This window comes from Buteo buteo, chromosome 5, assembly GCF_964188355.1.
Source record: "Buteo buteo chromosome 5, bButBut1.hap1.1, whole genome shotgun sequence".
NCBI classification, from domain to species: domain Eukaryota; kingdom Metazoa; phylum Chordata; class Aves; order Accipitriformes; family Accipitridae; genus Buteo; species Buteo buteo.
In genome coordinates this window covers 35,574,982-35,591,883 of record NC_134175.1, presented here as the reverse complement: position 1 = coordinate 35,591,883, position 16,902 = coordinate 35,574,982, and the positions used below count along the sequence as shown (strand labels likewise).

At 38.6% G+C, this 16,902-nt stretch overlaps 1 protein-coding gene across 1 annotated transcript in view; it reads right to left on the bottom strand.

Annotated features, from left to right (window-relative positions):
- The window catches only part of ITGB6 (integrin subunit beta 6), a 58,296-nt gene that overhangs the window by 17,320 nt on the left and 24,074 nt on the right, over nt 1-16,902 (bottom strand). The window contains exons 6-12 of the mRNA XM_075028590.1: nt 14,386-14,590; nt 13,213-13,459; nt 12,170-12,335; nt 11,467-11,628; nt 10,635-10,730; nt 5,146-5,235; nt 80-214 (exon numbers count right to left, since the gene is read on the bottom strand). Of these exons, the coding sequence (XP_074884691.1) occupies nt 80-214; nt 5,146-5,235; nt 10,635-10,730; nt 11,467-11,628; nt 12,170-12,335; nt 13,213-13,459; nt 14,386-14,590 (1,101 nt within the window). The remainder of the gene's footprint in view (nt 1-79; nt 215-5,145; nt 5,236-10,634; nt 10,731-11,466; nt 11,629-12,169; nt 12,336-13,212; nt 13,460-14,385; nt 14,591-16,902) is intronic.

The following is a 16,902-nucleotide window of genomic DNA, read 5'->3' as shown; positions in this document are numbered from 1 at the left end:
TACTAAAGAGCAAACTCTCTGCCCTGGGGTCCTAAATTCTGTGGACTTCATGTCTTTTGAGAATTTGTTCTTTACTTACTGTGTCTCCCACTTTCACATGAGAGCATTTCTTCTGATGCGGAAAAAAGGTCCCATTGTTACAGATGGCTGTGAAAGAGAGATTGAGACCTTCTGTCTCACCCAAGATCTCCAGCTCCACCTCGGACCTCAGCTCCTTAAAGGAAAAAGGCGTGAGATGAATGGAGCAATAATACTGCCGAGCGCTGCTGGTGCCCCACGTCTGTGTAATACGGACTGTAACTTATCCTGACTTACACAGCAGTAAATTAATGGGTTTCGCACTTTATTTACAGACTTCTCTATTGCAAGAAAAATGGGGAACGAGCAAAACAAAGCCAGTGCCGACAGAACCGTCTTTCAGTGGAAAGCAATGGTGGTATCAGTTTAATATCTGCCATCACGGGGCTTATTTCCTGCCCTTGCAGGAGAATAAATTCAATGTTTTATTAAATCATCTTTCATCACCAAGTGCTCTGCTGACTGATACAGGTTTTCCTTTAGCTCTGGTCTTACTGAGGAATGGATTTGTGTCCCTGATTGCATTGCTAGCACTGGGCTTTTCCTGATTAGCCAACCTGTGTCAATATTGCTCCCTCTTTATCTCTCCTGGTAGAATCAAACCTCACAACCTCTCTCACGGCAGGGCAGGCTCTGAGCTCAGTTTTGCCTCAGTGAGGGGCCTCCATGAGTTAGCCTGATGCTTCCAGGGCCAGAGACAGAGCTGACCCTCATGGTGAGCTCCTGCAGCTGGGGGGCTTGCTCCCTTCCTTTCTTCTCCTGACGGAAATACCTGCTTCATGAGCTGCTGGTGCTATTTCAAGTTGTATTCAACAATGTTCTCATTTCTTAAATTGATCTGTTCAATCAAACTTTCATTTCTTAAATGAAAAACTTACTGAACCCTCTCGTACCAGGTTTTTATATTTCACTCTTTAAAATACTTCATAGCAACTTTGCTTACACAACTTAGGCTTAATCCAAAGCCTATGGCAGACCATGGGGAAATTCCCTATGACTTCATTGGACTGTGGATCTGGTAGATGGAAATTTTTCAAAAGTACCTTAGCAGTTACTGAGCAAAAGTCTCACTGACTTGGCTTTGTGCTCTTTTGAGCTTAATTGCTTTACAAAATACCCCCTGCACTTCAATCAGAGTATGAGGAGCTCACTGACCTTACTTCAGTGAGTCATTCTAGTAAAGGCATCAGGATGACTCATTGGAGTAAAGGTCTGGCGGGGTAAAACAAACTAAAAGTAGAATAGGTATAAACCCGCATAGACAACAACTCCTTGTCCTTTGTACATGTCCTGGATTCCCTGGAAATTTGTCTTTATGGTTGTGTTTGGTGGGGTTTTTTTTTAACGTCTTTTCATTTAGAAAACCTTGTCAGTAAACCAAAGCAATACATGTCATGAGAGACATATTCATGTAATACCCAGAGCTCTTTCCAGCATGCAGCCAGAGCAGTAAAACTGTGCTCTGGGCATCAGGTTGGTAATGTTGGTAGCTCTGGATATGTCCAATTTTCCCTTCACGTTTGTTTTAGAGTTAGGTGCTTATGTTGCTATTGAAACAAAGCAGATAGTCTTAGATAATAGCTAATAGCTGGGCTCTCACAAAAGGACCAAATATAGCAAACCTCTAGATAAAACTGTGAATGTTGGTATGTGCTAATATTACAGGAAATATCACCAAGTAGTCCTCCTTTCACCAGCTGCAAAACTATGAGGCTCAAATAGACTGCAACTGTGAGAGAAAATTAAACGCTGCTGAACACCAAGTCATGCTACTTTGAATCCTGGTGTCTGTACTGGGTCATTTGAACATGCCTTGCTGTTGTAAGAGGACATAATATGCACGTTACACCACTGAAAATGAACACATGAACTGTGACAAACTCCAGTTTCTTAGATCTTTGTATCTGTGAGGACTTTAATGGTATTTTAAATCTGCTAAGCTGCCAGGCCATAGTTTGGGGACAAATAGCGGACAGTTTAGTGACCTTTAAGCCATTCACAGAGAAACATTTGTCATCCCCTTGTGTTACCTGTCTTTTTTTAACACATTATTTCTTTATTTTTATTTTCCTGTAAGTGAAAGGACCAAGCACTGAAAAAAAAAGAGTGGAATTTTTCTGAAATTTTGAAATTCTGGAATGACTTTAATCAAATGGCCTGATATCTGTCACAAAGCATTGTAGCCTACAGCTCTGCAATACAAAGTTATGCAGAATTCAGTGTTAAACAAAGCAGACAAATATGCTTACAGAAGAAAATGAGTCATACTTGGAAAGAACACGAGAACTCCTTGTAACAAATATTTTGACAGCTCAGACTTTCTTAACTTGCTTACTTCCATTCTGAAGCTTTTGCATAGCACCACATGGTGAATGGTGTTAGCAAACTTTGTGTTTGTACAGCAAGCAAAGACTCGAAAGCACTTTAAAAGCATTAAAAGCTTTAGCCTAACTACTTTGGGGGGGGGGGGCAAGTAATTATTTATTCTTTTTTGTGGGTAAAGAAACAGAGACACCAGGCATTGAATTACACTGCTGAGAGTATCATGAAAAGTCTGTGACAATCATGGGATTAGATCTTCTGTTTTGCATGTGATTTTTAACCGTAGGTCTACCCTCATTTCCCCCTTCCAAGTCCAAAAAAATTCAGATGTCTTCACTTATGTTAAATAAGGTGGTTTTCAGTGTTTCCTGCTTGGGAGATTTTCAATCGTGAAGCAACAAGATTGTTAACCTTTAAGGTTATGTGTAATAAAATGGGCTCCGGGAAATTTTGAGTGTGACATGTTGCTACTCGTACACTTTGTACACCTTGTAACGTACGTGGGATTTTCAGAACCGATGAGCAACTCTGGCGCATGGTAGAGGCACGCTGTACCCGAACGAGGACATGACGAGTCCTGGCCCGAAGACAGGAGCGCTGCTCCTGCAGCCGCCTTCCTGCCGCTGCAGGGGGGGAGCGGGCACCGAGCTCAGGACCCCTCCAATCCCTGCCCGCAGGACGGATGAAACCAGGACCAGCCGAACCAACTCAGGAGCTGCACCACTGACAGCACTGGGAGATGATCTGCTCAAAGCATGCAGCGGCTAAAACGCCAACGACGCTCTGGCCGGCACAAGCAAGGATGCTGAGAACAGGGCAGAGGGCATCATTTTGCCTCTGTATAAACCTTAGGGTGCCCCGTCTCACGTAGTGCAAGCTCTTCTGGACTCCACATCTCGGGAAGGACTCATTGGAGTCAGGGAGCATAAAGAGGTCACCTAAAGTTACCAAGGGGATGGAGCAACCAAGGAGAGACTAAAAAGGCTGGGACTGTCCAATTTGGAGAGAAGATTGGGAGGTAGAAGGTGTCTCAGTCACAAAATACTATGAAATTGTGAAAATATGAAGATAAGGTGAATGCAGAGCTGTTATTCGGCAAACCCTGCAACACCAGAACGAAGGTGTGCTCAGTGAAACTGTAAAGCATAGGGAGTAGTTTAAAATGGGAAAAAAGAAAAATGTTTCTTGACACAGTGCAGCTGAACTCCTTTTTGCCGCAGAAGGCAATGGGGACTGAAAACATCAGCAGGTTCAAAAAGGAGAGTAGAAAAAAAATAATCGTGGACAATAGCTACATAAGCAGACAGGCAAGGATGCACTCTTCACCCTTCCAAAGTTCCAGCAAGGCAGAAGGTGCCATGACATGGCAATTAGCGGAAGCACCATTCTGCGCTTAACACAATGTTACAGCAAAGGCATCAGGACACAGCACTGGGACAATTATTTTATGTTTTTCCATTACTTACTGGACAACAAAATGGTATTTCAGCTGTTAAATGCAGGAACTTCTGTCTCTATGTTAGAGTGCCAGCCTCAGGAAATCCTGATAGGAACCAGATGTGGCTAACAACAGGTAGGGCTCCAGAACTGATATCCTGGTGCCACTGGATGTTCAGCCCTAGCTTCGCCCATGTAAAGATTTCCCCCATATTTATTACAATTTGTAGACTCCCAAGATTAACCTTAAAGTTCTCGGCTTATTAAATTTTCCATAGGACAGAGAATCTTCCGGTATTTTGTATTTCATTTAAAAAATCATAACTCACCAATTGTATTGCTTTTATAAGAGTTATAAGAATTTTGTTTGCCTTCCTATCATCAAGACCAAAATAATTTTGGGCATAATGATGATCATCTCATTCAGGTGATAGGAGGAAGAGCAGAAAAAAAAATAAGGAAAGAAACAGAAGCTATTTGCAAAGAGTTATTTGGCATTGTAGCCAACTGGTAGAGCAGGTTTTTAATAAAAAGGGACTGAGATGGAAGAGAGAAATCTATGGTATATTAGCATATATGTAAATTAAGATATCTGTGTAAAGACATGTAAAGCTGTCTAAAAACATTCCCCTGACAGAAGAGAACCAGGCAGCCAGGATGCATTTTACAAACAAATCTCTGAAGAGCAGCGCTGTGTTTATGTTCCCGTCAACTTTACAGTATTTCTTGGTATTATCTAAACAAACACATTCAAGTCTTGGTATTATCTAAACAAACCCATTTTGGCTCCTGTGTTATGCTTTTTAAAAACCTCAGAACAGCCTCACAGGGGCAGCAACAAATTGCTAAAGCAGAGAAGAGCACTGAGTACAGGATAGTGCTTTTCCCCCCAGATATTCCTGCAGAGCAATTGTACACCTGCTGTGGTGACGACTACCGATGGGAAGAGAGTTGAGTCCCTGCCGAGGTATTGAACTGGGAGACCTGAATATCTATATTAAAGAAGGCTTAAGAGTAGGTGTGAAATACAGGACTATGAAGAAAGCAAGACAGATGAGACACTGCTGTGAATTTAGCATTCCAGCAGCACTAAGGAATGACAAAAGGTTATAGGAATTTTGTTTCTGTGCTCACTTAATCCTCAGAGGGAACAGAACTTTTCCTGTTAAGGTCAGTACCTAAGCATAAAAAAACGATGCTCTTGTAATCAGTGCATCGCAAGAATCAAAGACACTTGTTTTTACCAAATTGCAATCTAATTTTGAAAATACAGACATGCCGGAAGAAAACACATTATAACCATCTTACCTGATAAGCAGCAATGATCAACTGGAGAATATTTCCAGAATCCCTCTGTAGTCGTCCAACAGTAGCTCCAGGAATAAGCTTTGCATAGTTCTGAAAGTATAAAAGGAATTTAAAGCGCAAAAAAAAAAAGACTATGTGACAAGAAGCTACCATCTGGAAAAAAACAAAATACACTGAAGCCAACTAAAATAAATAATAGTGACATTTTCGAGGACTCTTGCAGACTCAATAACACACACACCTTATTGAAAAAGTCCTATGAAAAGTGCTAATTTCACTGATAATTAATGGGACATATGTTGCTAAATCACTTCTGTGTGCTTGGAAGTTTCATACTATAGTATTTTTCAGCACTAATTTTTCAGTTTTAGAAGGAAGATATATTCTCTCAACAGTTGTGTTTTTCTCTAATAAAAATAACCAAAACCAGATTTAGCTGCTCTACTGCTGCTGTACTATTTGAGAGTCTTAGACTCTACAGTCAATAACAGCACTAGCAATTGAGCATTCTGAATTCCGATTAGCGAGGGCACAGAAGTTAAGAAGTTTAAACTAAGGGCTACAAGAACTTTGAACAAAGGCCCTTAAAAAACTGCTGCTAGTTTATGTTTGATGTAACACGCCACATGTATCCCAGTGGTCTGTGGCTACAATTGATTGCATGTTGATTTTATGTTAATAATATAGTGCCCATTTAACTATTTATTTCAGTGATAATTTTTCTTTTGTTTTTGCATTAAATTGCATTGTGAGACTAACATGACATCTAGCAGCTAGATTTTAAAGATGCTTCATTAAAATTTATCTTGCCTGATTGTTAACTACATGAACTTCTCTTGCTTGTACCCATGCCTTTGGAAAATAGTAAGTGTTCATCATTAAAAAAACACATTGTAGCGTTCATTTTCTTTTGCAGTTTATCATATCAATGCTGTTATTTTAATTAAAAAAGAATTCCAGAGAGCTATTAATAAACATGGATAATTTGATACCCTTATATCCCTCTTGTACTTCACATCTCCAAAAGCCCTGTGATTACTTTATATATTATGTATGGAACGCTTATCATTCATTAGATTTCTAAAGTGCTATTGTAGATCAGTGGGATTAACTGCATTTTATGTTACAGCTGGTGACTTTGCATTCCTGACTCCTCCTGTGATTAGTGCTTTCTCAAGGATTCTTAGAATATTGAAACTCTGCATTTTGTACACGTGGACCTTTTGGGAGATAATTATAAGAAAAGACGATAAACCTGGAATTTAAAGTATAGTACCCTTTAATCTGTGGTATGCAAAACAAACAGCAGGGATATACTGTTCTGAAGACTTCGTTTTATCTTTCCTCTTTGAACAAAAATTTTCTGCATGGTGATACAAAGATGACGTTGCAAGCCCAGTCTAAGTGTGTATCTCCAGTCCATTGGTTAAACCCTACCTTTTAGCAAATATTTCTGTTTAACCATTAACCAGGTGAGGCAGACTGGTGCTTTTGGAGTGCTAGTATTGTAAAACATCCAAAGGATGTCATGGAATTTAGTCTTTTAGCAAATATTCATTAAAAGGTGAACTGCCATTTTATAGAGATACTCCAATTCATTTCAGTGAAATTTGACAATTATATATGAGTTCGGTGAGGTTATGTCTAACTTTTAGCAGTGTAAATGATAGAAGAATTTTCATCATAAATAGTGTACTATGCCAAATTTATAAAAATCATTTGAAATTCTGTACAAATGTGGAGACTGGAGTATTTTTAGTTCAATTTTCAGCAGTGAAATGCAGTCTGAAAAACCAATTTTCAAGCTGTATTCTCCTGTGATATAAAAAGAAATAATTTGTCCAAAAAAGAGCAATTTCTGTTTCCAAAGAAGCGCTGCCTAGTCAGGGTTAATGAGGGATACTTTTCCCTTATCTAAGTTTGAATACATTTTTAAAGAATTCTGCTTGAAAAAAAATAATATCAACAATAATAACAACTACTTCATGAAACCTTAAAAAACAGTGTTTTCTTTTATACCAAAATAAGATTTACACAGTATGTCAAAATATCATTCTTATTGCAATATTCACGGACACTTTTTGAGTTAATAGCTTTTCTAGAATAATAACATTCCCTGCTGCTTTGGTAAGAGTCAGCTGAGACTAATGATGTAAAAAGCTAGACATATATGAATATATTTTAAAATGCCTTTTTGGGGGAAAAAAATAGCCCTTTTTATAAATAATCTCAGATAATCAGGGCTCCATGTAAGAAACTTCCTCCCCTCTCTTGCATTTAATTTTGAGTGGTCTTACAAATGTTTCCACCTGACTGCTTTTAAAGTTCTCATGGTCAGGGAGACCACCAGACCTAAAGTTTCCCCCTCTTTTAGATTGCTGTGCAGTAGCTGTTTGGTTGCATGGAAGGATCAAAACTAACACCAGCTATGTTACAAGCATATGTATTCTGTGCTTGCGCAATCCGTAATATTTGTGTTAGATAATAATACACATATATGTAAGTGGATAAACTGAAAATTCTGTTGAAGAGGATCAAGAATATTAAATGACTGAATTATTTGGGGCTAAATTGTTGGGGATTATACAGGGCTAGAAATATAAAATATATATTTGACAGTCTGAACACTGCACTTAAGAGTAATGGAATCTATCAAGTCTATTTAAAGAGGTGCTTCCTAAGTCCTCACAGTCATTTTAATGTACGTTTGTCCCCAAGAAGTGAATTATAAATAGCAGTAGTCAATTTTGGGGTCTGATATAATTAGATGCTGAGTTCAAGTAGATTTGAGATGAGATATTTGGGGAGAGGCTTTCCACCTCAAAGGATAATTAAGTTTGGGAGGGTTTTCTGAGGGAGATATTGCAGAATCTCCATTACTGAGGCTTTTAAAAAGAAGTAAAACACCAAGACAAGAGTGGTTTAATGGTGATGCTCAAGTGCCAGTTTAGGGTCCTCTCCCAGCTCTTCCAGGCTACCTGAGCAGTGGCCTTAACACAAGAATAACTCTCATTGTCTTGCTTTGTTCTTTTTACATACTTAAGCATGGATACCTGGTTATTTACATTTATATCACAACTTTGAATCACACAGATGAAAACATGACACTATTGTCCTGTTTGCCGGTCCTACATATACCTTTGAAAGCACACTGTAGTGTGGAAAAACTGCACTGTGAGACTTACATATGATTTTTGTACTTGCCGTGACTGATTTTCCACATCACCTACAGGACAGAAAGCAGACCATAACAACTATACCTATCCACATAAGTGACAGAAAGCAGTATTAAAAGATGAAAGTGGCAGATAGAATATATTGAATGGTATTACTATATACCCTACAAGATAGAAGATAGTTGCACTTTTTTTCCTAACAAAGAAAGTAACAAGAGCAAACCATTCCCCCTGTTGGGTTAACAATGGCTTGCATTTTTTGTTAGCTATAAATCTTCATTTAGTGTTCCCAGTGAACAAAGGGTGCCACTTGATAACTTTGATACTGGTATAACACTGACACAGGGATACTGAAATAGAACCCCCCAGATAAGAACACTGTTGGCCAACTCTGAGAGTGACCACCAGCAATTTCAAAGGGAAAATATAATGCCATCAGTAAGAGAAAAGTTTCTTTGGTCAAAATAAGGCTCTATAAATCAAAGACATGCTTCCAAACTACCTCCTAGAACAGCCCCTATTTATGCAGCTGCTATTAAAATCAGGGAAAAGATTTCATTTGTCATTAATTGGGCCCCTACTAAGAAATTGTTGAGCAATAATAAGATTTAGTAGAAGTTTTTTAATGTGCAAATTTTAACTAGTCTGTGCTATAACTATAGCATCCCACTGCATTTGTAATTTTCTAAATTTTCATGCTTCAGCTCAGTATTCAATACAGTCTTTTAAAAGCCAGGCAGTCAGCGCTCCAAGATGCAGAGTGTTTCCTCCCTTGTCAAGACTGTAAGCTGAGAATCAGTTTATGAAGGATGTGAGTCGTAACTTTTGTCAAACACCTGGAGTATTAGTCTTACTCGAGACACCTCTTCAACTGGAATCGGTTGCAGAAGCACTGGGGCGTCTTCCCTGGGTTACTCACAGGATAGAAATAGAAAACCATCATACTGGTGAGTACCTCAAGGACCCATCTGCTCTCTCTGCTGCAGCATAGGACCTTTTCCCCTACTCTTTCTTTCCTATTTTCTATGTGGTTATCACACCAGAGGAGCACCTTTCTTCTTAGTCCTTTACTTTTGGCTTTTAATGAGGAATGCTGTGCGAAGGTTTTTCCTTTGGAAAGCCAAGCTTATTGTATCAGGAGAATCACACTTATTGACTCCCTGTCAACCAAACTGAATAAATTTGGAGGCACAATTTCTCTCCCCTTGTCCCACTTCATGCAGCAGCATGTGGCCAGGCAGCCAAGCTTGGGCTGAAAAACCTCTTATTATCCTCACTGAATTCTTATCCAGAATTTCTTTTTGTATGTGAAGGTTTCTTCCCAGCAGCAGGATTGGACAGAAAAGGACATATGAATTGCCAATATCCTTCTTATTTTATCTCAGAGGGCTTTTCTCATGTTCACTGCAAAAAGCGGTTAAGCAGCTGTTGGTGGCTTTGCCTCAGCTCACAGCTGGAATATCCAACAGGCCAAAAGCAGCACAGGGCTTCAGGAGGGCTTTTATCTGTGGAGGATGAAAACAGGTGCCTGCACAGGTGACTGATGGAGCTGCAGGTATGAATGATACTCAATTTATTAGTAATATGGATTTTGCATGTCCACAACCACTGCTCCTCTGCTCTCCCCTCTCTCCTGGCTCCCATTCCCCATGGCATGACTTCACAGAGCAGGAAATGACTTCACAGAACAGGATCTGCGACTCCTAATGTCAAAAATTCCTGTAATGAAGTGTTTGCCCTCAGTAGACATGAGGAACGATACATGAGGGAATAGGACTTTGTCCATCATGATTTGTGTTTTTAATCTTGTTGCTAGTTTCCTATTTGTCTCACTGGAAAGAGACATAGAAACAAAGAAAAAATGAATAAAACTCTCAGGTCAGCTGAAAAAAACACCCCCATGATCTCAGAGTTGAGCATGAAGACAACTGTATTTTTCATAAGGTATTCTTGTCTTATAAAAGTAAGAAAAGGTTCAACTGTCCTTCTCTAGCCTTATAAAATACAAAAAGGCTAATCATAGTGATTACATTGAATAGTTTAGCAATGCTTAGTTTGACGATCCTTGACAAAATATTAATGTGATTCAACTTGAAATCAAATTTAAGAGCTACCCAAGAACATCAAAATCAATACATGAAGAAGCTCTTCCTAAGTAAAAGAGACTTCCTCTGATATATAACTTCCTAGCTATTTTTATTACATAAATATCTTGCGGAATTCAGTCCTTAGTACTAGAATTACTGTATCAGCTGTGAGAAGTTGTGAACTTTAAAACAAATAGTGGTAAACTGAACATTTTAGTTTGCTCACCTCATATATGTGAACTTGCTCATTCGTTACAGCAAAAATTAATAGAACATTGTTTTGCACAAGTTTGTCAATTAATTGTCCAATTGTGGGATACTCCTGCAAGCAAACAGAAGAGAGCCATATCAATCCATTTTTTGTGTGCAACCAGTTGCTAATTATCTCCCATGAAACACACATCCAAATGATCATAATTAACACTGCATTCTCTGTATAGTATAAACTATAATTAGGCACTACATGTATACAAAATAAAAGATAGCGTATATAATTTCCTCGTGTTGTTTTTAAGGAAACCCCTCTGAGAAATGTACAGTGCCAGCCTCCATACTAGGACACTTGGCTCAGTAGCATCTGTGATATATATATATAATCCAAAGAACAACACTGCACCAGAGCAACTGGGTATTTGTCCTACACTGAACACCATAGTGTATGTATTCGGTATTTTTGAACACTGAATGTTAAGCTAGTAAGTTCTCCTACACAAACAGTGTCCTACAAATTCCTGAACTCCTCCTGAATTCATACCCTTACAGGGAAAGGAAGGAAGTACTAGTCAGTCCCGTTCTATGTGTTTTCTGGTTAGCAGGAATAAGATTTGTGCTTTCTTTTTTCCTAGTTATAATCTGTCCTAACTCCATACTAACACACTGTTCTCTTTTTACTGAAATGTGCAATTGCAAATAAAATAGATTACATGAAGTATCTGGATTCCCCAGCTTTTACACATTCCAGTGATAAAGGTATATTTTCATTAATTTTCTAAAAGTTGCTCATGTTAGTCTTTAAATTTCCAGAATGCGAGAGTTGTACAAAATTCATAGTAAATTACCAGAACAGTTGACATGGAATATTCATTATTGTGGTCCAAATGACAGTTGCCATCATTAGGAATAACAATCCCTGCCAGTTTACTGTCCATCCCAAAATGGGAATCCGCATCACTCACAAACACCAGCAAATGTAGAGAGTCATTCCTCCATCCAATTTTTTCCTGTCATTTAAAATACATTAGTTTAGCACGCTGTATTGCACTTACAGTATAGAAAAGCAGCAAAAGATTTGGAGAACAGCACCTCAAAATAAAGGAAGGGAATAATTTTCAAGGGAGTGTCAAAAACATCACAACATCTCTTAAGAGATGATGTTCATTGCATTGTCTTTGGCTAACATTTGGTCTCCCCATTCCTGTGTTTAATAACATGGGCTGGCCATGTTTATGTCAATCTGCTTACTACTCTAAACATAGTTAATAGAAAAATATTTAAAGAAAAAACAATCAAGAAAACAGACCCAGTAATTATACAGTTGGGTTTTTTCTATCCCTGGCAATTAGAAGAAACTCTAAAATACTGCAATATGCATGTTTTACTTGATACAGCCAAAAGTATTTTCACAGAAATCTAATGAGGCTCTTGGACTGCATTAAAAAAATCTTGAAAAATAATGATCTGCTGCTTTGAAATACAACCATATAACACTAGAAATGGTAAATATACAGAATAATTAATATTATACCTAGAAGTTTCAAGTACCTTGCAAACAGCTGCCTGCATAATTGCATCGAATCCTCCCTCTGGAGTGTCTATATTAGCAGAGATTCGTTGCCCTTTCACAATTTCATTGAATTTTTCAGCATCATTTGTTAGTGGCAAAACATGTTTGTATCCAAAGGTGGGTAAGCACTCGTATGGTACACTTCTACAAGATAAGTGAGACAGTTTATGGATAATACAGAATGAAAAATCACTGCAATGGCAACTTTGCAGGCCTGCCTGGATTCGCTTTTGGTTATGTATCTCTCTTCTGCGTCTGAGACAGATGTAGTGAAAAATGTAAGATAATCAAAGAGCATCCAGTGAGGTGGGCAATGCAAACACATCTGTGTAAAGCCTGGGAAATGCCTCCTAGAGCAGAGTAATTCAGCCGGTTAACAACATGCAGTCCTTGCCGTGCTCCCTGCTGCGCCTTGTTTTCATACTCAGAAGAACATTAAGATCTGTAGTCCCTTAATGACATTCAGAGAGCACCACCAAGCTGCTGCAGTCCTGCTTCAGGCTGCAGAGCACAGCTTCTCCTCCACCTAGGTTAGGAAAGGGCTAGGGCAGCCGGGGTTTGGGGGATACTGCTAGACCTTAAGGGAGAAAAAAAAACCAGGAAAACAACACTGATCAGTAAATGAAACTGCTATTCTGTGTTGGGTTTGAGTTTGCACCTGCTTAGTATAGCAATGTCATAAAATTCTTTTATATATATATATGTATATTCTAGCAAATTAAAGAAAAATACATAATTATTCTGCATGCCTGTTAACCCCTTAAGCACATTTGTAATTAGCAGCAAAAGCTAAAAGATTAATCACTCCCAGATTCCTCTCTCCAAATAACATAAGACTCAACAGAATAATGATCAGAGTGCAAAACTAAAAGAAACAAATCTTGTTTCCCAGCCTGACTCTTTCACAGCTGGAAGAGGGCAGAGGGTTCCAGTGAGGCTGCTGAATTGAATTTTATCCTAAAGATTAATATTATGATTTAATGTTGGCATGCAGACAGATGTACATATTTTCCCTGCCTACCTGCAAGGGTTGTTTATTTCTGCAGCTGTAGTTTTGATAAATGGTGAAACTGGTTTTTCAACAAAAGATCCAAACCCCAGTCTGAAGTTGCTTGTCAGTTTTGACATTTCTTTAGAAAGAGTTGAACCCAGTTCTTTGATTGTATTCAGATCATCATCCATGGAGGCGGAAAGATCCATGAGGTAATAGAGATCAATCGGATAATCTTCAGTTTGGCGGACCTTGATCTGTATTGTTTCTTCATGTCCTATTAAGGTCATGGGAAAATGGGATACATATTAGCACTTCTACACAGAAGTTATGAGTAATGCCAATCTCTTCATAAACTTACATATATGGTGAAAATTATTTAGTATTTTAAATCACCAGTAGAATTAACAAAATAACTTCAGAAATTCTCTGTCAACAAAAATCTCAAACAGCGGTCTGAAAGATTAAAAGCAGTTCTAGTTGTTCTTTTCTAAACTATTCTTCAGTAGAGCCATACACAGAGAGTTACAAGTGATTGCTATAATTTGAAAAAAATATGATAAATTCATTTCAGCAATATGCAGCTTTAGAAAATTTAGATATGAAGCTAATTAAAACTAAAGGTAGCACTTATGGGACATACCAGGTACTTTACAAATTTAAAGAAAAGCAGAGTGTACACACAGGTTTTATTCTCAGTTCCAACAACAATATGACCTAACTGGGTGTCTCGTACGTTTCTTTATTCCAAATTTTCTCCAGGAAAAATTCATATCTCAAGGACCCCAAAGTAAGTCTGGAGTGTTTCCATAAATGTCACTAGTACCTCGTAAATCCTCAAAGCAAGATTTTATGCTGCCTCTGAGATATGCTGTTTGCCAGACCTGCAGGGGAGAGGCACAGGAGCAGGGCTGGGGAGGTAGGAGAGGTTTCCATTCTCTCCCTGCCACCTCAATGGCAAGAGAATAAAAGAACTAAAAAAATATATCCTTACTTTTATGAAGTACCCTGCCCTTCTGAAAGTATTTTGAACTCAGTCAAACCTAGTTTTCATCTGATGCGTCAACAAATAATTTTGGACTCAACACAGGTTTTTTATCTTTATTCTATTAAGATTTTTTTAGACCATTCAGTCTGAGAAGCTTCAGTATATCAAATTGGCTGAAAAAAAATATCCCCACATCTATGAACTGAGTGACTTACCTGGTCGCAGCCTTAGAGTTAATTTTTGTGGAGAAATCTGTGTGACATCAGAATTGTTCTTCTGGGTCACTAGTGTTAGGGGCTTGTTTCTGTGAATTTCTACTTCTGAAATGGGAAATTCAATCAAATTCAACTGGCATCCTTTTGACAAAAGGTTTTCTGGGGTATCACACCTCCCATGAATTCCAGCCGAGTCTGTGTAATTCTAAAGCAAATGGGAGAAGGAAGGGATGAGTTAAATGTATTTACTGACCAGCCACCAGCACCTGGCTGATGAAAGGTCAATCCCATGCAGGGAACAGAAACAAAGGTGCAAGTTAGTGCAAACTAGTGCAGAAAGAGACCTAGGAGGCACAGAAATCTAAATTTGCCCTTCATGGATCATGTCACACAGGTGTATAATTAATGTAACTTACACCGATTTGGTATCCTGGGAGAAACTGCTCTATTGTTGGGGAATGGGAATTGTGCCACTCACTGCATTTGGCTTCTCACAGTACTGGGAATGATAACACAAAACCCCTATGAGCCCCTGGTTTTTCTACTACAGGATTATGCCACAAATTCATCAACCTTTCCTAAACAGTTTTGAACTGCTGATGGAACAACATCATTTAACAACAGAAGAGGTCTTGTAGATAATGAACTCCTACAAATTTTGTGACAAACTGATGGTGCGGTACCCAGTGTTCATTGCTTTTTTCTGACCTACTCTTTCTCCTCAACACTTATTTAATGTGTTCCCTGAAGCAGGTAGCAATTCCCTGTTACTCTGCCTGGTGCCCAGCAAGCACCCCAGCCTCCCTCCCTTGGTCCCCAGCACCGGTGGGGCTCCTGGCATGCCCATGTCTTTCTGGTTATGTTTGTCCCAGTGTCCTACTTGACCTTCTCCTATCCAGAGGAAATCGCAAGCCTATCAGTATCAGTTGGATAGCTTGCAGTTTATTTTTGTTACTCATTTCAAAGCCCTTGATATGCATTCCTTTCCACAACGCTGATGCAGGGTAGGTACTATCCCCCCGTAGCAGTTAAGTTAATGGTTAGTTTTACAAAGAGGCTTCTGTGCCTTATTGCCATTTCCTAGAGCTATGTCTAGAGTTTAGATCCTCAAAATCAGGCAGCTGCCTCCTGAACTGGAAATTGCTCTGGCCTGCAAGACCTTTTCACCAAAACCTGGGGAATGCCTGGCAGAACCGGCACCAAAACATTCAATTCCTGTCTGATGGTCATGGGCCCATACCACGGGGCTGCCCTTTTCTCCTGGATTTGGACAAGCAACCTGGGGTTCAGCTATTAAGCCACAAATATTCTCTGAATCCAGTCACTGAAAAAGTTTCCATCCAAAGCAAACCAGATTTACTTTAAACCTATTAAAAACAGAACTGGGACCCTTCTTTCTGCCAAAATGTCACCCTTCATGCCTGAAAGTTATCAGCGATTTTATGCAGTTTAGTGGAAGCAATGTTGAGACACCTGATGGGAACAGTGGTTTATTATTCTTCAGACCAAATCTGATGTCTTTGCTCAGGCGAAGCTCTCGCCAATTGCTTCTTGAATACAGTGTGCATAAAGATCACGTACCATTATAAAACTTTCACAGGGAGATCCATATCATCTCCTTTAGTTACACACTTTGAGTTGCTGGCTTTTCAAAACATGTGTGAAGAGGCAAACTCATATTTCAAATACAATTACAAGTTGTGTTTTTATCCTACAGAAAGCAGTGGTTTCTTTGGAGGCACTTGTGTTTACTCTGACACTAAAGCTCCTACGTCTTTTACACTCTTGATGTATTGTTCTGTAGCAAACAAGTGAATTAGCCTCTGAACAAAGAAAAAAATCATTTTTACTACTCTGAAGTTTTCAATAGTTCCACAGTTGTTTGTTGTTTTTTTTTTTTAAATCAATAAATTGAGTTTCATTTTTGCTTTCTGAAAATACATGGCAGTAGTCAAAATTACATGATCAAATTTCATTTCAAGAAAATCCTGTTTTGGTTGTTAAGTACAAACATAAAAACTACTGCAAACACACTAATATGGGTGGGGTTTTCTTCCCATAGTAACATTTTTTGCAAACTGAGTTTTTTAAAAAGTGCCGTTTAGTCTTTGTCAGCTACTTCATAAAGCAGCATGTTAGTCCCATCTTAGGTATCATTTTGCTCTTCAAAAAAGCAAGAAATACTTTTAACAGCAAAGGTGTAAATCAGAAACTATCATGAAAAAGACTTATTTTATTTCTCTATTATTTCTGGCAAGTTTTAATTGTGATAGCTGACTATCTTGCTAACATTAATGAACTAAGAGCTAAAATATTTACTGTGATGTAGGGAGATATTATTTAGCATCATCGACCGGTGAAAGTTTTAAAAGCAGAGATCTTAAGTGACTTGCCCACAGTTACACAGAAAGTCTGCAACAGATATATAGGAAACAAATCCAGATTATTTGTTTTTAAGCCCACTGTTTTAGCCAAAATACTTACACCTATATCATACAAATTATAAAACTGACACTA